The following is a 21,208-nucleotide window of genomic DNA, read 5'->3' as shown; positions in this document are numbered from 1 at the left end:
TCTGAACTGCGAGCGCTGGAGAAATCATTTGACGGTTGCCGATTATGTAAATCATCCATTCGCAGCCATACGGGGGGTGTGTCCTGCGTGCCTGGGGGCGGTGTCTGATGGACTCACACGGCTGCGCACAGCCTTGCAAGTCAATCAGAATAAGGTCCTTAGCATGGATAGGGCTGATTTAACATCATTGTAGGCCCTGGGTAAAAAAAATGTAAAGGGTCCCTTACCCTATTTATGGGAATAAAAAAAAATAGTAATCAAAATTGTTCTATCCCGTTTAGATTTTATCTGATTTCTAATATGGGTTCAGATTATATAGCTACTGTATTATGCCATATTTTTCATAGAGGATTTGTGTTTTTCCAGTTTCTTGCTATATTTGTTATTCGTGAATCTTATATCATGGTATTGTATTTACAATATTTTGTACTTGGACTTGTGGTATGTTTTCTCAATAGTCTATGTGCCATCTTATTTCCAATATTTGCAAGAGATGTTTTAGGTCAATTTTTAATAAATATATTTTAACAAAAAAAAATCAGAACTTACCCCTCATGCGATCACGCACCATCTCTCCACTACAGTGAATGACTGAGTGGTCCATATCTCTAGTCCTCTACCAATCAGCATGCTGTCATCCATTCACTGTCTGATTGCAGACTCTGAAGCAGGTAATGGCAGGTGGGGAGTTTGACTGGGGCAATATACCTGACAAAACTTAATGCAGGTTTCCTGAGGCGAGCTCGGTGAGGACAAAACCTCCCATGGAGCAAAAGGGAAAATGTGTGTCTGCCTGGCTGCTGTGGTTTTGTGTTATTCACAATCAGAGTGCCTGGAAAGCACTTTCCAACTGAATCCCAAAAAGACATGCACCAACCCATCCCTGTTGGAAGGCTCCTAGAATCCTGGGTCCCAGGGCAGCTTTGCCCAGTTTGCCTATGCTCTAAGATAGACATGTGCACAGGCTGGTTATGGTGGTAGTGATCCCACTAGGATGTGGATAGGGTACAGGGATGCAAGGGCAGCATGCATAAACATTTCTAAAACAGAGGGTGAGGCTCTGCTTGAGTCACTATTAAGGGTGGTGCAGCTCTGGCAGCGTCACAAGTGGGGCCGTGCCAGCCATCTACTAATGGGGTCAGAGTAGTACCATGTGCATCACAAGTGAGGGCATGCCCGGCTCTCAGCACGCCCAGCACTTGCAGAGGTTCTGGGATTCCCCCAAGCTCTCTTTGATGTGAATAAATGTCATGCACATATGGAGAGTCTCTATTGACATGGCGGCACTGCACTGGTTGTTTTAGCAGGACACATTTTGCCCTTTAAAAATTGGGAGGAGCACAGCTAAAGCAGTCCAGTGTGAAGACTAGTGTGGTACACTTCATCTCAAGAATTTGGTTATCAGCTCGGAAATATATTCTTACCAAGCCAAACAAACTTCATGAAAATCCTGGCACACTATGACTTGGTATGGCGTGAGATTGTTTGACATAAACCATTTACATGGCCGATGCAGTTTCTATGCACCATGCCTGTGGGCAGTACTGAGCTCCAGTGTTTAGCTGCTGCCACTCACTGTCCCAAGAATGTTTAGTTGTGGAAAGTTTCACCCCCCTCACTCCATTGTAGCACTACTTTATTTTAGAAAAAGTATTCTTTACAATTTCTGATTTAATCAAGGAAATCACTTATACAATGAAATGTAAATAGTGAGGGCTTATTCATACATAAACAAAGCATGAAAGCATAACACATGGAAATGAATATGGACAGTATATTGAATGTATTCAGTGAATGATATTGCTGAACAAATGCCCCTGGCCTTACCAATTGTATCTCTAAAAGTGCCCATACACGGTACGACAGGGAAGTGCGATGAGATGCGTGCTCCCATGCACATCCCATCGCACAGCACATAAAGTCTGTGCTGCCCATGCTTTTAGTACTAAATTGCATCATATTAGTACAAAAAGCATGGAGTTCATTGCACCGTGTATGGGCACCTTAATGCTTGTAAGGGCCCTACAACACTAGACGATGGGGTATTATTCAATGTGGCCAGTGATGGCATTTGTATGGTGAGAATGGCTTGTTTTCAGCGAGGATCCCCGAAAACAAGCCATCCTCGCCATCTAACCCCCTTGCCGGCCACACGCCGTATTCTATGTTCCAGGGAAATCCTTGCTGTCCTCTGAATCCCAGGGACGGCGACGTTCACTGCATATAGCAGCGAGGTTCGCCATTTTGACGCCTGCACTCGTCATTTCCGCCTCGCTGAATAGAAACAGCGAGTGAAGGGGGGTCAGTTGAATACCCCCGAGCATTCGGCACTGCTTGCTGTCATAGCTCGCTAAAATGGCATTGAATATACCCCAATGTTTTTAGTGAATGAGATTACTGAACAAATTTCCTTCGCCTTTTCCGTGTCCTGGACAAGTGATATTGTGCATACACACTGAATTATATGACGATCGATCTCGTAAGAGTCTAGTAATATACATTTTTATTGAACAACATAGCCAAAATTGTGCGTTCAAAGATAGAAACTCTAGTTGTCGACCCGTGGGAGGGCACATTGTTCAGTGTTCAATACATACACACTGGCCGATATTTTAGAAAGAATGTTCAGAATGGTCAAAACTCTATTGTTTAATATATCACTGTGTGTATTATACTAATATTACACTGCCCTATAGCTGGAGCCTGCTACCTGTTACCTGTACCCCTCTTTCCCGGGGGGCGTAGTGTTCGCTAGTTATTTATTAGGTACTTGTTTCCTATCTGGGCGCCCAGGTTTTCTACGTACGGCACCGTACTGAAATCGGATCGCATCGCATCGTACACATACACGATATTGAACGATGCGATGCGATGCGATGCGATCCGATTTCTAATAGGAAACAATGTTAAATGGCTCAATTTAGCCAAATTATCATAGGAACAATAGTAAATGGGCCAAAAACACCCCTGAACATTGAAATGTCCCCCCAAAAGTAGTTGACGCCACCCCGCCATCAACGTGAACCCGAAGCGTGGCGAGCGCAGCGAGCCCGCGAGGGGCGGCGGTACGCGTCCTCCGACCTTTTCATGCCCTACTATCCACTAGGGCGTGGAGTGAGAATAGAATAGTGTGGCGAGCGCAGCGAGCCACCGAGCCCGAAGCGTGGCGAGCGCAGCGAGCCCCGCGAGGGGACGCGGATACCTTCACAGTTATACGCGTCCCCTCGCGGGCTTCCCAGGTGTCCATGGCGACGCGGACACCTGGGAAGCCCGCAAAGGGACGCGTTTACCTGTGAAGGTATCCGCGTCCCCTCGCGGGGCTCGCTGCGCTCGCCACGCTTCGGGCTCGGTGGCTCGCTGCGCTCGCCACACTATTCTATTCTCACTCCACGCCCTAGTGGATAGTAGGGCATGAAAAGGTCGGAGGACGCGTACCGCCGCCCCTCGCGGGCTCGCTGCGCTCGCCACGCTTCGGGTTCACGTTGATGGCGGGGTGGCGTCAACTACTTTTGGGGGGACATTTCAATGTTCAGGGGTGTTTTTGGCCCATTTACTATTGTTCCTATGATAATTTGGCTAAATTGAGCCATTTAACATTGTTTCCTATGGGAAATCGAATCGGATCGCATCGCATCGCATCGCATCGTTCAATATCGTGTATGTGTACGATGCGATGCGATCAGATTTCACTACGGAGAATAGCATGGTGCTCAATTAACTTAGTGGGCGCCCAGATAGGAAACAAGTACCATTTATTACAGAGCCTTTACATATCTCATTTTAATGGGTGGCGTTATTGTGTGTGTGAGAGCCAGAGAAACAGTGCTGTGCTTTCGCAGTGGGGAGCGGACATACAGTAATAGTAAAATATCCTTCTTGGTAGGCTGTACAAATTTAAAAGGAGAATTACAATTTTAGAATGCAATGGCGCTCGTGAGATGCACCTTAAATGCATATATTACTACATGAAATGCTTTAAAGATGATAAGTAGATAGGAATCCTTACCCGTGTATCCTTTTTTTGAAATGTTTGGTGTGTTTGTAACCTATTGCCAGTTACACTGCTGTCACATCTGCATTTATAGAAGCATCTGCTTCTTCATATTGCTAAAGTCTGTGTGAACTACTCCTTGTTGGCACACTTGCTGTTTCTTCAACTTCCAAGGGGGAGATTCAGTTAAGAGTGAGATTCCATAGGAGCCTTGTGTGTTTTGTCTCCACAGACCAATCACAAGGCCCAAATAAGAGATTGTAATTTGTGATTGGTTCTCATGTTCACACATCCCTTTCATCAACATGTACTGTAAAGTTGGGGAGCATATTTTAGTTTCTTACTACAGAACTGTAACGTCCCCAGGAATATTTGCTGCATGCTGCAGACCCCAGAGCTCGATCTTCAGGAAGGGAGTACATTGGGGACATTTATCTAGGTATAATTGTAGATTTAACTTTCGGTGACATTATTTAAAGTGTTCAATCTTTAGGAAGGGAGCACATTGGGGACATTTGTCTAGGTATAATAGTAGATTTAACTTTCGATGAAAATATTTAAAGTATGTTTCAAGTCATTATATGTCATTTTCAAGTTCTGCTTAAATGTATTTATTGATAGTTATCTATACATCTGCTGAAACAGCAGAAAAGTATTTTTGTTATGCATAATCACTGATATAATTTTTTTTTCCACTCCACATTTAATTTGACTTATTTCCCGAATACACAAATAAAATATCAACTTTGAAAGTTCAGCTGAAAAACTTCTACCATCTAGAATAGATTTGCCACACCAAATCTGATGGGTGGTCTAACAGCAGTCTCCATTTATTATCAATAAGGTATGCTGTCACATCTCTCATATTATAGACCATTTTTCTATATACTGTTGGTGGAGGTATGAAAATTAACATTTTTAATCCAGTGTACAAGGCATATTGTAAACAAAAACGTACTGGTCAATATTTAAACGTTAGGAAGCTATGGGCACAAATTGTGTTGGACAAGGATTTAGCAACTATTTAGAACTTTTGTTCTTCTGTTACAGGGACTCTGTAAACATCAAAGCTGGATTAGAACATCTGGTAAATTATACATTTCTTTTGAACATTTGCATCATCTTTGATATCTGCATTCCAAATGAACACTTTTCAATGAGCTTTGAATACCTTGAATTGAGAAAGTCATCTATTTCCCAAAGGGTTCGCTTATCATTATTATGTGATGGTACTTACGCTTTCATTTAGTTGATCATCTCAAGGGAGTATTAATTTTATTTTTTTTAAATTATCTTTTTTTTTTTATTTTGATGTGGAGATGAAATAAAAATTGGAATGTAATCATTGGATTGATGATTGTTTTAATTATCATTAAAAAATTAAATGTTTGGCTGTATATTTTTGGCACACAAGGTTCTAAAAAGAACAAATGTGCTACAATAATGCATGCATAAATAAATACGGTAAGCTTTTGAAAGGCATGATGTCTATTTGTTTATGAGTAAAATTAATTTCCTTTCCAGATAGCAGAAAAGTGTGGCTTGTTGCAAGATACCCCCTTTCACCTTCTTATAGGTCAGTTTAGCCAGGGAAGGCGTAAGACATTTGAAATTTCACACCATTAACTTGTGTGCCAAAAGCATTGATTTGATAGCTGGCTCGTCACCCAGTTTATTCTATATTGACACAAGGAGGTGTTGAGGTGTCAAAGCACTTGGGGCCACTGGGCCTTTGACATGAGGTTCACATTATATTATAAGAGTGGCGTTCAGAAGGGTTAGGTACAGTAGAACAGTGCTTATAATGCCATTGGCCACATGATCGACAGCAGTATCTCGACTCCTATAATCCTGATACACCCACAGCCTAACTCTACCTTCTTGCAGCTTAACCATTCTCCCTGCAGCCAAACCCTAACCCTCCCTCGGCATAGTTATGTTCGGGAGGTTGGCTGTCTGGATTCTGATGGGTGTGGATATTTCTGTGCCGGTCTTCTGACCACCAACATCCCACCTGTCGGGGTTGCCCACTACATCCTTTTCAGAACAGTGGGTAGGGTAGACATTTAACATTAGTCTACATTATACAAATTAGTCCTAGAAGAGAAAGTAATGGTATACTTATTACAAACATTATTTGACTCAGTTCTCCTATTTTTATTTTGTCACCTAAGGTTGTATTATTATTATTATTATTCTATGATCTAATTTCCTCTCCAATCACATAGCAGATGATTCTTGACCCTTTTGTCCTTGTGGTCAAGCAATGCTATTGAGTTGTTGTAAGTAATGTAAAGTAATCTATTGTTATTAGCTTGAGGTTTAATAAGGTATAACTGTGTAGGTTCTCCCTTTGTTCTTTGCCAATCAATAAGTACAAGTGTGTTTCAATGATGGCAATTTCTAGACTGATTTATTTTCTGTTTGTTTAAAATAAAACATAAGTGTAAATGATTAGGAAAGACATTGGCTATTGCATGGATGAAACACAACGTCTCATAGTGAGGCCGATGAGTGGCACTTACGATGAAGCTATTACCAAGTTTAATGTTTTGGGGGTTTTCATGAGAAGGAAAGTATTTTTAGGCTTGCAGGTAGGAGTTATTGAGGTATGTTTTACTTTTTTTTTTTTTAAATAACTATATACAGATTTGTCCACATACATCTTGATTTTATTGTGCCATGTATGGCACAACTTGGCACACCTTGGACTCAGCAGAAGTCACGCCTTGTGATTTTCTCTAAAAATTGCGTCTCTAATATATTACTTTATACAAATTCTACTGCTGCGAAAAAAATGTTAGAATCCATCTACTTGCTACATTTGGAAAAACAGCTAAGCTGTGTTTTGCATGTTGTGACAAGTTGAGAAAAATGTATTATTACTTATTTTTGTACCCCTCAGTATTTTAGAATGATGCATATTTCAGACATTTCAAATCTTTTAAGAATCCCACCTTTTGTATGGCTAGTAACAGACTTCTATGCTGTGATCCTTTATTAGGTTGTCTTTTTTTGTGGTACATGCACATTTCCTTGTTTTCTAAGCTTTACTTAACATCGGTAACACGCATAAGAACTATCCTGTGAATGTCGATTTAGCTTTTTTGTTGTTGAATTGTGCAATAAATGTGAGCACGCGTACTGGCAATAAAGGGTGCATTATCACGGCTATCTTAATTTTCTCTAAGTATGCAGAGCTTGCGTTTTTGAACTCTTTGACTTGGGCACTGATTTTGCTAAACTGGTTTCAAGAGCTACAGTTTTTTTGGTACTTGTGTAGTTTCACAGCAGCAGGCTATGCTACATTTTCAGCATAGGCCAAGCTACATTGTCAGCGTAGCCCAATGGCTGCCTAGCATAGTCAGCATAGTGACTCAGAGGCAGCCCTTCATAGTCAGCGTAGTGTCCCCATCAGGCAGCTAGTCACAGTACTGCGCTCGCCACACTTTATAAATTCAACTCCACGCTGACGTGGATAGTGGGGGTATGAACAGGTCGGGAGGACGCGTACCAAGTCCCCTCGCGGTGCTCGCCACGCTTTGGGCTGGTGGGGGTGTTTCAGGAACACATTCACACCTGTCATGTCAGGCAGGTTAAAATGGTCAATGGTTCCCACACAATGTAATAAGCGCTGACTGACTACGCTAACTGTGTAACGCTGACTAAGCTAACTACATAAACTCCGGCTGGCCGTGAACGGGCGGGAACACAATGCTGATACTCACAGGGACACCTGACTGACTAACTGCGTAAGCTCTGGCTAGCCGCGAACGGGCAGGAACACTACGCTGATACTGACTGGGACACTGACTACGCTGGCCGTGGGACCACTACGCTGATTCTGACCGGGATGCTACGCTAACTACTGTACGTAACTGCGCCATGAAACTACACAAGTACAAGGTTTTTTTTATGGAAAAAATACCTACATAAAATATAGCATCACAGTGACCAAACCTAATACGTGACCACTGGTTAAGAACATTTCATATTAAGGTGAAGAAGTGCAATATAAAATTGATTGATGCCTTACAGTGTTATGACTTTCAATAGGTGTGTCTATGGTCTTGGCTTTGTGTATAGGAGTTTGTTTGTATGCCTGTGATATATTCACTGGGTGGGAACTATGTCTAAATTTACCAGATTCTGCACATGGATGAAATTGTCGGTAGTGTAATCTCGATAATATAGCAATGATACTCACAAACATTTCTTTCACTCATGGTTAGTGGTTAGTTGAAGTCATTTATTGGTTTACATACCCCAGTTCTTATTACTGTGTATTGCCCCCTTTAACATCAATATCAATGACCGTTTGAAGTCTTTTGTGGTAGTTGTGGATGAGGCTCTTTATTTTCTCAGATGGTAAAGCTGCCCATTCTTCTTGGCAAAAAGCCTCCAGTTCCTGTAAATTATTGGTCTGTCTTGCATGAACTGCACATTTGAAATCTCCTCAGAGTGGCTCAATGATATTGAAGTTAGGAGAATGAGATGGCCACTCCAGAACCTTCACTTTATTCTGCTGTAGCCAGTTAGATCATTGTCATGTTGGAACGTCCAAGTACGTCCCATGCGCAGCTTCCGGGATGATGAGTGCAAATTTTCCTCCAGTATTTTCTGATAACATGTTGCATTCATCTTGCCATCAATTTTGGCTAAGTTTCCAGTGCCTTTGTAGCGCACACATCTCCAAAACATCAGAGATCCACCTCCGTGTATCACAGTGGGAATCATAGGCCTTGTTGACTTTTTTACAAATGTAAGGTTTATGGTTGTGGCCAAAAAGTTAAGTTTTGGTCTCATCACTCCAAATTACTTTGTTCCAGAAGTTTTGAGGCTTGTCTCTGTGTTGTTTGGAGTATCTAAAGCGGGATGCTTTGTGGCATTTGCGTAGTAATGGCTTTCTTCTGGCAACTCGACCATGCAGCCCATTTTTCTTCAAATGCCTCCTTATTGTGCATCTTGAAACAACCACACCACTTTTTTTTCAGAGAGTCCTGTATTTCAGCTGAAGTTATTTGTTGATTTTCTTTGCATCCCAAACAATTTTCCTGGCAGTTGTGGCTGAAATTTATGTTGGTCTACCTGACCGTGATTTAGTTTCCACAAAATCCCTCATTTTACACTCCTTAATTAAAGTTTGAACACTGCTGATTGGCATTCTCAATTGCTTGGATATCTTTTTATATCCCTTTCCTGTTTTATACAGTTCAATTACCTTTTCCCGCAGATCCTTTGACAAGTGTTTTTCTTTCCCCATGACTCAGAATACAGACACGTCAGTCCAGCACAGGATGAAAGATGCAAGAGTCTTTCAGGAGACAAGAAACTCACTGACCTTTTATATACACACACACACACACACACACACACACACACACACACACACACTGATAACAAGCAAACTGATCACAGGTGAGGATGGTTTCCTTTAGTAGCCATTCAAACCTGTTTGTGTCAACTTGTGTGCATGTTATGAGACCAATATCCCCGGGCAGGGTATGTAAACTTTTGATCAGGGTCATTCGGGTAGTTTCTGTTGTCATTATGATTTAAAAAAAAGAGTAAACACAGTTGTTTGACAATAAATGGCTTCACCCAACCACTAAGCATGAGTGAAAGAAGTTTGTGAGTTATCATTCATATTCTCTGACAAATAGCCAGAAAATCAGAAATTCTCCTAGGGTATGTAAACTTATGAGCACAACTGTATATAATCTTTGTGTTCTAATTGATCACTATGATTTGCTTGATTAAATTATTAATAAACGTCTGTTGCCCAGAATAATTTCTACAATAGAACTCAAGGTAATTTATTTATTTATTTACAGTTTCTTATATAGCGCAGCAGATTCCGTTGCGCTGGTAACAACCGACAGACTTGGGGGTTAGAGGGCCCTGCTGCAAGTTTACAATCTATAGGTATATAGGGGGGGAAACACAAGGATAGACACCAGTGATAGCATAGCAGTTACAAGTCCAGAAGGGAAGCTATATAATACATAAGTGCCTCGGAGGGTTATGCATGTAGAACTTAAATATGATATGCTTGCCTGAAGAGGTGAGTTTTCATGGAACACTTGAAAGTTTGGAGACTGGTGGAGAGTCTTAATGTGCGTGGAAGGGCATTCCATAGGATGGCAGCCCGATGAAAGTCCTGTAATAGTGAATGGAAGCTAGAGATCCGTGCAGAAGAGAGACGCAGATCTTGTGTAGAGCGTAGTGGTCGAGATGGGAGATCTTTTGTGATAAGTGCAGAGATATATGCTGGTGCAGTATGGTTAATAGCTTTATATGCAAGTAGAAGTGTTTTATATTGAATACGCTAATATACAGGCAACCAATGGAGGGACTGGCAGAGTGGATCAGCAGACGATGAGCGTCTTGCAAGGAAGATCAGCCTAGCAGCAGCATTTAAAATTGATTGCAGTGGTGAGAGTCTGTTCTTGGGAAGACCAGTTAGGAGACTATTGCAATAATCAATGCGGGATATAATGAGTGCATGGATAAGTGATTTGGTAGTGTCTTGTGTGAGCTAGGGTCGTATTTTGGATATGTTTTTTAGATGCATGTAACATGATTTGGAGACAGATTGAATGTGGGGAAGAAAGGACAGTTCAGAGTCGAGGATGACCCCTAAGCAACGAACTTGTGGGGTAGGGTAGATTATCGAGTTGTCAACAGCGATGGAGATGTCAGGATGGTAACTGTTCTTAGTTGGCGGGAATATAAGTAATTCCGTTTTGGAAATATTGAGTTTGAGTTGGCGACAAGACATCCAAGATGAGATGGCAGAGAGACGATCAGAGACTCGACCCAAAACCACTGGTGACAACTCTGGGGTTGATAGATGGATTTGAGTATCATCAGCATATAAGTGATACTGTTATCCGAAAGAGCTGATTAGTTTGCCAGGAGAGATGGTATAGATTGAGAAAAGCAGAGGACCTAAGACTGAACCTTGCGGAACTCCGACTGACAGAGGTAATGAAGCGGAAGTAGAGTTAGAGAAGCGAACACTGAAAGAGCGATCAGATAGGTATGATGTAAACCAGGAAAGGGCTGTATCATTAAGACCTAGGGAGTGTAGTGTTTGTAAAAGAAGAGAGTGATCGACTGTGTCAAATGCAGCAGAAAGAACAAGAAGAATAAGTAGTGAGTAATGGCCTTTAGACTTAGCCGTTACCAGATCGTTCACCACTTTAGTCAGTGCTGTCTCAGTGGAGTGTTGAGAGCGAAAGCCTGACTGAAGTGGGTCTAATAGGGTGTTAGAGTTAAGAAAGTTTGTGAGGCAAGAGTAGACAAGTCTCTCCAGTAGTTTGGAGAGGCATGGGAGCTGAGATATAGGACGATAGTTAGAGAGAGAGTTAGGGTCAGAATTCTGTTTTTTAGATTAGGAGTTATCACTGCATGTTTGAGCAGAGATGGAAAAGTACCAGTAGTAAGAGAGAGATTGCAGATTTTAGTTAAGGTTGGAATAATCACAGGAGATAGATTTTTAATGACTTGCGCAGGTATAGGATCGAGAGGAGAGGTAGTAGAGTAAGAGGATAAGAAGAGTGCGGATACTTCCTTTTCATTTGTGGGCTCAAATGAAGAGAAAGTGCCAGAGGGTTCAGGTGGGAAAGAAAGATGGTTAGAGGTTGTGGAAGAGCATACCATTTCATCTCGGATGTTATCAATTTTGTCCTTAAAGTAGGAGGCAAGTTCTTGTGCACTGATGGTAGCCGGTGGGGGAGGAGGGGGAGGGTACAGAAGAGACTTAAAGGTGTTAAAAAGTCGCTTAGGGTTGGTGACATGAGAAGAGATAAGAGATTGGTAGTATGTTTGTTTGGCAGTGTCCAAAGCATTGCTGTAGGAGTGTTAGCTAGTTTTATATGCGAGGAAATCAGTCATACTTACGAGATTTGCGCCATTGGCGTTCTACTTTACGTGACTGATTTCGTAGTTGTCTTGTTGTTTTGGTGTGCCACGGTTGGCATCTAAGCCTACGTGGGGTGTAAGGGGTAGCTGGAGCCACGTCATCAAAGGCTGTTTCAAGAGTCTGGTAGAGGTGGGAAGCAGCAGAGTCAGGAGAGGTAAATGTAGAAATTAGAGAGAGCTGTTGTTGCAGGGAGGTGGTAAGTTGTGGAAAATTAATTGCATTAGTATTTCTGCGGGTTATAGTAGGCTTGCATGATTTCAGTGTCAGTGAGCTTGGGGTAATGGAGGAGAGTGAGAGGTAATGAGATTGTGATCAGAGAGAGGGAAGGGAGTGTTAGTAAAATCAGAGACTGAGCACAGCCTGGTGAAAACAAGGTCAAGGCAGTGGCCTTCCTCATGAGTAGAGGAGTCAGACCACTGGGAGAGGCCGAGAGAGGTGGTTAGAGAGAGAAGTTTGGAAGCATGCAAAGATGGTGGACTGTCAATAGCAATATTGAAGTCACCCAGGATGACAGTGGAGATGTCAGAGGATAAGAAATGGGGGAGCCAGGCAGAGAAATCTTCTAGAAATTGAGTTTTGGGAAGCCCAGGTGGGCGATAGATAGCAGCAACACGCAGAGAGAAAGGGGGAAAAAACCCTAATAGAGTGAACTTCAAATGATGTAAATGTGAGTGAAGGAACAGGTGGTAGAACTGAGTATGTGAAGTCTTGTGACAGTAATATACCAACCCCACCTACTTTACAGTTACCAGGCCTGGAGGTGTGAGTGAAGTGGAAACCACCATGTGACAGTGCTGCAGGCGAGGCCGTGTCTGATTGTGTGAGCCAGGTTTCTGTAACTGCCAGCAGGTTGAATTTGTGAGAGATAAAGAGGTCATGGATGGATGTTAATTTATTGCAAACAGAGCGTGCATTCAATAGGACACATTTAAGTTGTTTGGAGTGTGGTGGGAGGCATGTGATATTTATGAGGTTAGCCGAATTTCTAGGCATACAACCAGTAAACTCTGAGTGGGACAGGTGGTTTGGGCCTGGGTTTGGTGATATGTCACCAGCTAATAAGATTAGAAAGGAGAGATAGATAAAGGTGGATGTTTGTGTTTTTTTGTATTGTTGGTGGGATGTGGATGTGAAAGTAGAAGTAGAGAAGTAAGTAAAGAGCTCATGAGTGTTTAGAAGAGGGGAGTGAATAATAGAAGAGGCAATGTGCACAGAGTGGTGAGTGTCAGGGAGATTACAGGATGAGTGAAGTTTGGTGAAAATTCCATGTAATGAAATGAGAAGTAGCAGTTTGGTGAGCATGATGTAATAATGTATATTGTATTTACCTTGCTTGATGATGTTCAATGTTTTTCATCTGTTTTTTTTTTAACTGTTCTTTAAAAGTAATATCACTTTGTAATGCTAAAATTCTAACTTGCAGATTGCAGTCATGGAGTTTATCTCCTATATTACATCTATTGGGAATAAATTATTTAATTAGTGGCTCAATCTCTGAATATTTTCACTTTTACTTGCTGTATGCCTTTTATGATGCACTTATTTGGACATTTAGGATTAGTGTTACATGGGAGCTTCAAGGAATGCATTAAATAGGTCTAATAATGCCTGCAATTTCCAGATGATAAATACAGAATCAAAGCAATGGTCTCTGTATATGCAAACGCTCTGCCACAAAAAAATCTATATGATCAGGTTGTCACAGCCATATAAAGATGTATATTTGCCAATATAATACACACTTTCTGTTTGCATTGCTGTAACAACTGGACCTGACTGTATGCTTAGGATGAGATAGTCCAATTTCTACCAATCAGAAAAAAAAAAAAAAAATCACAAAAGACATCTGTTCACCGGAGAGTGCTTCAAAATAGAATTCTCTTATTTATTTGAAATATGGATTTTATATGGGGAAAAATCAAAAGAAAAGAAAAAAAAATGGTTCTGACGCATAAACAAAAAATGGGCAGCAGAACAGAGATATTTAAAAAAAAAAAAGAAATCTGCTACAATGTACAATCTTAAACATTCTGTTATAACACTGTTTAACTCTTATGATTTCTAAACCCTTATGTGCAATTCGAGAAAAAATAGAAACCTTTTTTATCTTGTGGAATGTATGCCAATATCTCTTGCTAAAACATATTAAATGTTAAACATTAAATAAACTACCCATCTGGATCCAGACGCCAATGTCTTTAACTTGGAGTAGACTTAACGGGAGTTCAAGGAAGCATTGTTTCTATGTTTATAGACGTTTGACTTGTATTTATTTATTTTACAGTTTTAGACATGTTTGTCAAATTCAATGAGCATATGATGAAATAAATTTCCTAGTTCTGTTATGTTGTTGAAAACACTAGAAATTAAAAATATTCCTCACTCCTTTTATGTGTAATGTATTTCTAATTCCTTTCCAAACTGTCAGTCTGCCCAGCTGCATTGACTAACTGTAACTCACCAGTTACTTAATTGTTTTGCAGCAAGTATTGTTTATGGTGTTCGCTAATTAATTTACTTACATAAATGTGGTTTTTAAGGCACTTCTTTTTTGAAAGTAAAAAAATGTTCTTGTGTTTTTTAACATTTCTTTCCCCGCTGAATTTATTTATTTGGTTTACTGAGCCAGTATTTGAACATGTACCCTATTGTCCATTCACTGTGAACTTCTGACATCACTTTGTGCCTGTGACCTCATGCCATCCATGCACAAAGATAGTAAGCATATGTCTATACAGTATGTCCATTTTCAAATACCTTGGAAGACAACCGCAGCCCAATATTCAACAAATTCTACAGTACTACTTATACCATGAAGTTGGAATATAAATGTTCTAAATAACTGTAATTTGGAGCATGTTACATATCAAATAGTAATGGAGTCTTCACATGTGGTAATTTCAGGAGTGATGCCCTTTATATCGCTCCGTGTGTAAGGGCCCTAGCGATAGCAATGCATAGCCTTGCACATCACTATCGCCCAGTGATTAATATCCTGCATGCATGATAAATCCAGTAAGATTTCCGGTCAGGGCCAGTGTCACCGGAGAACACTGGCCCTGACAGATCGCTCTGCACACATTGCTGAAACAGCGCTGTATGCTTAGCAATCTACATTGTTCAGATCGCTCAGCAGTGTTGCTCCTTAAGTAGACCCCTTAAGTGAGAATTTATGGCCAATCCAGGACCTCCAAATGCTTCTTAAATGTTTCCAATGTACACTGACCGTGTTCTAGCCTTTTTGTTTGCTTTCTTACTTGAATCTTTGCAACAGTCAGTGGTTTGTCCACTTCTGATTTAGTTTGGAACCTTGCGTTCTCCAAGGGCCTTTACAGATAATCCAGTTGGTTATATTTTGGGTGAACGGTTTGCAGCATTCCATCTTGCTGTTGCCTTGTAGATAATGGATATAGAGATATGTTTTGTTAAGCACACACTATGCACTAGCTGCCCATGGGGTATATGTAATAGGGTCCGAGTTTTCCAGACGAAAAGGGGATCCCGGCTTATAAGATCCATATTGTTAAAGCGACAGTCATTTACAAGGCAAATCTGGGTTGGTTTTATATTGTAAATGATTGCAGCTGAAATGGTTGGAGTGGCTTTAACATATATTTTCTTATTTTTATTGTATTTCTGTTTTCTAATTGTGACCCTGATATTGGGTACACTCCCAGAAGTGTATATGTAAAGCATGACTAGGTGTTGTTTATCCCAACCATGTTTCTTTGGGCACTAATCAAAGCTGGCAGAATGGTTAGCTTGTTGCCCTCACGGTACTGAATCTTGGACAGTACCAAACTAAAGGTGCCCACACACTAGAAAGATCTGCGATCATAAGATGTGGGCTTAAATTAGCCTTCAAATCTTTTGCCTGTCCTGGACAAAAGATTTCAGGCAAGCGCACATCTTTACCAAAGATTTTTCTTAAGATCACGTGTGCATTCCTATGGATCTGTTGTTAAATCTTCTGATCTTTCATGCAGCACGTAAGATCAGAAGATTTAGCAAAAGATCCACGGGAGCGCGCATCGGCCAAAAAAATCGTTCTAGTGTGTGGGCACCTTAAGACTTCTGGGTTCTTGGGGCACTTGAGGCAGTGTGACCCTCCCCATTTTGTCAGGTCACCGCTCTGGGTGGTTCCCGCTGTGACTGTCCTTCCCACACACCTACATGGAGCAGCAGCAGAATGCCTGCAATCTGATTATGATAATCTCTGCCACCAGTAGCAGCGTGGCAACTGTAGCCACACTGCTGCTGTCTATGGTGGCTGGAGATGAGTAAAATCATCCCCTGACCACATCAGGGCTGAAAAAAGTAATGTTTGGGCCCGGTACACTCATTTTTCTTTTATAACGCATCTGTCCCCTGCCCAGTCACCTTGAATCTTTTCTTACCTCTAATGTTTTTTTTTCTATGCAACACGGAGCCTTCTTGGATCTTCTCTGAGCAATAGGAGACTATAATGTCAGTTGGTAGTCACCATTCATATAGGTATTCGCATAATGTGGAAGATGTCTGTTTAACCTATATAGCCACTGTCGTCATCGTCATCATGCAACAGAGGTGATATGTTTTTTTAGAATTGATGACTTCATGAAGATCCCCCCCCCCCAGTCTTTTCCTTTTATTTGAAGTTGTGGAAAATCTCCTGCCTCTTCCCTATTGTGTCTCTCCAACACTCTCATCCCACTGCATCTCTTCAGCAGCCCCCATCTCTCAGGCCCCTGTGTCTCACCATAGTCTCAGCTCACCCCCTGTGTCTCTGCAGCAGTCTCAGTCTTCCCCTGCCCCCCCCTCAAATGTCTCTTCAGTGTCAGCTCCCCCCCACTGTGTCTTTGCAGCAGTTTCTGTCCCACCCTCATATCTCTCTCGCTTGTCACTTACCTGGATCTTGTCCTTGCTCCTCAGAAGGTTCATCAGTACTTAGTTACTTTAGTCTTCATTGCACAAACATCATGCCTTCAGCACAGCAATACAGGGTACAGCCAGAGCTGGGTTGGAGCAGTTCTGGCCATAAGGTGTTATGAGAGGGATACCTGCGCCCCCTCCCATTTTAATCCAGCTCTGATCTTGGGTTTGATTCTTACTAGGGCTCTATCTATTTGGATACTGTTCCCTTTAAGTTTGTGTGGGTTTCAGGCAGGTACTTTGATTTACTCCCACAATTCAAAAAATTACTGATATGTCAGTTGGCTTCTGTCAAAATATTAACCTTCTTCTGTATGCTTGTCCAATCCATGTAATCTACTGGGTAAGAGACTGATGGGAATGCTTTATGTACTTAACTATACACACTACCATTTAAAAGTTTGGGGTCACCCAGACAATTTCATGTTTAACATGGAAACAGACTTATATTTATCCAATGAGTTCAAATGAATAGAACATATAATCAAGACATTGGCAAGGTTAGAAATAATTATTTTTATTTTAAATAATAATTTTGTCCTTCAAACTATGCTTTCATCAAAGAATGCTCCTTTTGCAGCAATTACAGCATTGCAGACCTTTGGTCTAGATGTTAATTTGTTGATGTAATCTGGTGAAATTTCACCCCACGCTTCCTGAAGCACCTCCCACAAATTGTATTGGCTTGATGGGCACTTCTTGCGTGCTATGCGGTCAAGCTGCTCACACAACAGCTCAATGGGGTTGAAATCTGCTGTTGACTGCACTGGCCACTCCATTACAGACAGAATACCAGCTGCCTGCTTCTTACCTCAATAGTTCTTGCTTAATTTGTAGGTGTGCTATGGGTTATAGTCCTTTTGGAGGAGGAAATTGGCACCAATCAAGCGCTGTCCACAGGGTATGGCATGGCATTGCAAAATGGAGTGATAGCCTTCCTTATTCAAAATCCCTTGTACCTTGTTCAAATCTCCTATTTTACCAGCACCAAAGCAGCCTCAGACATTACAAAACCTCCACCATGCTTGACATATGGCGTTGGGCACTCTTTCACTTGTTCTGCATCTCACAAATGTTCTTCTGTGTGATCCAAACACCTCAAATTTTGATTTGTCTGTCCATAACACTTTTTTCCAATCTTCCTCTGCACAATGTCTCAGATATGGCGCTTCTTTGCCTCTCTGATTAGAAGGCCAGCATCCCGGAGTTGCCTCTTTACTATAGACATTGACACTGTCATTTTTCGGGTATCATTTAATAAAGCTGCCAGTTAAGGACTTGTGAGGCATCTATTTCTCAAACTAGAGACTCTAATGTACTATTATTTTTGCTCAGTTGTGCACTGGGGCCTCCCATTTCTCTTTCTACTCTGGTTGGAGCCTGTTTGTGCTGTTCTCGGAAGGGAGGGGTTCTCACCGTTGTAGGAAATGTTCAGTTTCTTGCCAATTTCTCACATGGAGCAGCCATCATTTCAAGATCAAGAATAGACTGTCAAGTTTTTGAGAGTATAATGGGGCAGCACGTATAGTGTTATGGTTAGCATTACTGCCTCACAACACTGAGGTCTTGGATTCGATTCCCAACATGGCCCTAACTGTGCAGAGTTTGTATATTCTTCCAGTGCTTGCATGGGTTCCCCCAGGGACTCCAATTTCCTCCCACAATCCAAAAATATACTGGTAGGTTAATTGGCTCCCAACAAATTAACCCTAGAATGAATGTGTGTGTGTACATGTGGTAGGGAATATAGATTGGAAGCTCCACTGGGAAATATGAATATGAATGCGCTTTTTTAAGACTGTTAATTAATAAATAATAATCAGACCCACAAATGTGATGTACCAGATACTCAACTAGATCAAAATAAGGCCAGTTTTATAGCTTCTCTAACGAACAAACCCATTTTTAGCTGTGCTAACATCCATTAGTCTTCTAATGCGATTAGCAAAGGCAATGTACCATTAGAACACTGAAGTGGTGGTTGCTGGAAATGGGCCTTTATACTCCTATGCAGAAATTCCTTTAAAAACCAAACAATGTTTTGGTTGCTAAAAAATATACCTAGATATGACTCTCTGAAATGCAACTGAAGGTGCAATATGTATCGCATTAAAAGTATGAAACTGAAAAGTAGCACCGCGTCCCATCGCCATACTTCGGGTGCGGTGCCTCGCTGCGCTCGGCACACTATTTTATTCTCCCTCCACGCCTTAGTTGATGGTAGGGCATGAAATTCTGCCTGTCGGCACAGGTCGTGTCAACATGGACACTGAAGCGTGGCACAGTGTCCCCTAGCATGGCTCGCTGCGCTCACCATGCTTCGGGCACGGTGCCTATTTAATTCTCACTCCATGCCCTAGTGCAGTGGTTCCCAACCCTGGTCCTCAAGTACCCCCAACACTGCAGATATTCCAGGTCACCCAGCAGGTGCACTCATTATTCAGACACATTTTAAAAGATCCACAGGTGGAGCTAATTATGTCACTTGTGATTCTGTGTGGAGACCTGGAAAACGTGCACTGTTGGGGGTACTTGAGGACCAGGGTTGGGAACCACTGCCCTAGTGGATGGTAGGGCGTGAAATACTGCCTGATGGCTCCAAAAACAGTCGCCCTAATGACCTGTCAACCTAAACCCATGTCGACTTTACAGCATGTTGACCTATTGCTTGTCGACCATCATGCTGTAGACCAAATGACCATATCCCCCTGAAAATGCATCCTCTGCAAACATATTATGTTGTTTCAGTAATCTTTCTTCCTAAAACTAAATATTTTTCTTAATGCTCAAAAAATCCCCAGTGGTATGCAGTGTTCTCATCAGAACATGTTTCCAGCTGGGTGGTATTAAGAAGTCGTTCGGTGTTGGCAGGACAAAAATATCATGTTTTAAAGGTTTGCAGAGATATTGCCCACTTGCTGGCTAGATCTCTTGGGTCCACCAATGCACTCTGTGACACAATGCATGTCTTCACTCTCTGCCTACCTTCTCTTCAATGTTTCTGCTGTCCAAACTACCTCCTACCTCTTAGAGACGTCTTTGTAACTGTGCCTGTCATAATACATCGTCCGCGCAGCCAGACACCGGTTTTGACTGAAGCAGGATATTGTCAGTCTTCTGTTCAGGACTAAGCAAGGAGCACCCGATTTCTGACTGAAACAAGTCTCTTGGGAACTGCATCATCATTGCTGCACAACTCGGTGCATTGTTGCAGATATGTATTATCACCAATACAAATCAATGCACAATACATCACTAAACAGGAGGTTGTTCTATGCCATGATGACATATATGATTCGTAGGTGAGGCTCACTGAGTGTAGAGTATACATATACTTTAACATTTGAGAGAATAAAAAACAGAATAAAAAAATATAACATAAAGCGTAACCTGTAAAAACTCAACATTGCTGTTTTGAAGATTGTTAAAGAAAAATAGCTTAAAAGCTACAAAACAAACAATTGTGTAATATAGTACCACTAATCACATACCCACCTTTCATTTATTTAAAGCGTTATCTCTTTAATTTTTACTTCATGTGTTATGTACTAGATCGCATCGCATCTAGTTCAAATTGCATGCGATACGCTAAAACAGGATACAAATTGAACTAGTTGCGATACGATCTAGTACAAAACGACTGCATGCACATATTTTTTTGACTTACGATATCCAATGTGTGGGAGTGTGCATTGCAAGCCAAAAGAAACACTGGTGCTATGTTAACTTAATGCGATCCATCTTCAATGAAAAAGTTTAAACCGCATCTGACCATCACACCATGTGATACCTTTTATCCCGCTGCTGTCAGATACCCCCCCCCCCCTCCTCTCATATTTAAAGCTTTATCTCTTTGCTGTCACTCTTTAATATGATAATCCAAACACACTTGTTTTCCATAGAGTAAACAGCTGTTTTTTTTTTTCCTATTAAACTACTTAAAAAGTTGACTATGAAGCTAGTGGGGTGAAATTTGTAGTGATTTTTCAGGTTGAAGAGGGGTTAGGGGAAAACTGATCAGGGTGAGGCAAATGCAATGACATCAGTTCCCAAAACTGCAAACTAGTGACGTGCGGTGGAGGCTGTGTCAATAGAGAGGCTTTGTCACTTTCCCCCGCCATTGATAATATGTCCACCATTCACACCCCCTGCAGTCGCCGCTGGCATCCCCCGTAGAAGCCACTGCTGCCCCCCCCCCAGGAGGGGAGAGCTGGGGAAAAGCAAATCCTCTGAAAGTTTTTTTGACCAGAGCTGTTGTGATTTGACCGCAGCTGGATCTGCTGTCCAATCACAGCAGCCCCGTCCATAAAGCACTTTGAGAAGTGCTGCATTTACCATTTATTTTAATGGGCTTTTTAAGCCCGCCACTTAGCCCCGCC

General features: G+C 41.6%; 1 protein-coding gene across 2 annotated transcripts in view; it reads left to right on the top strand.

The window, feature by feature from the left end:
* Window positions 1-21,208, top strand: part of RSRC1 (arginine and serine rich coiled-coil 1) — a 347,837-nt gene that overhangs the window by 128,153 nt on the left and 198,476 nt on the right. For both annotated transcript variants that reach the window (XM_083177870.1, XM_083177871.1), the window contains exon 5: window positions 5,042-5,078. In XM_083177870.1, coding sequence (XP_083033996.1) covers window positions 5,042-5,078 — 37 coding nt within the window. The remainder of the gene's footprint in view (window positions 1-5,041; window positions 5,079-21,208) is intronic.

Source organism: Crinia signifera, chromosome 3 (assembly GCF_055691185.1).
Source record: "Crinia signifera chromosome 3, ASM5569118v1, whole genome shotgun sequence".
Lineage (NCBI taxonomy): Eukaryota > Metazoa > Chordata > Amphibia > Anura > Myobatrachidae > Crinia > Crinia signifera.
The sequence above is the reverse complement of the archived record's forward strand: the minus strand, read 5'-3'. Positions and strand labels throughout refer to the sequence as shown.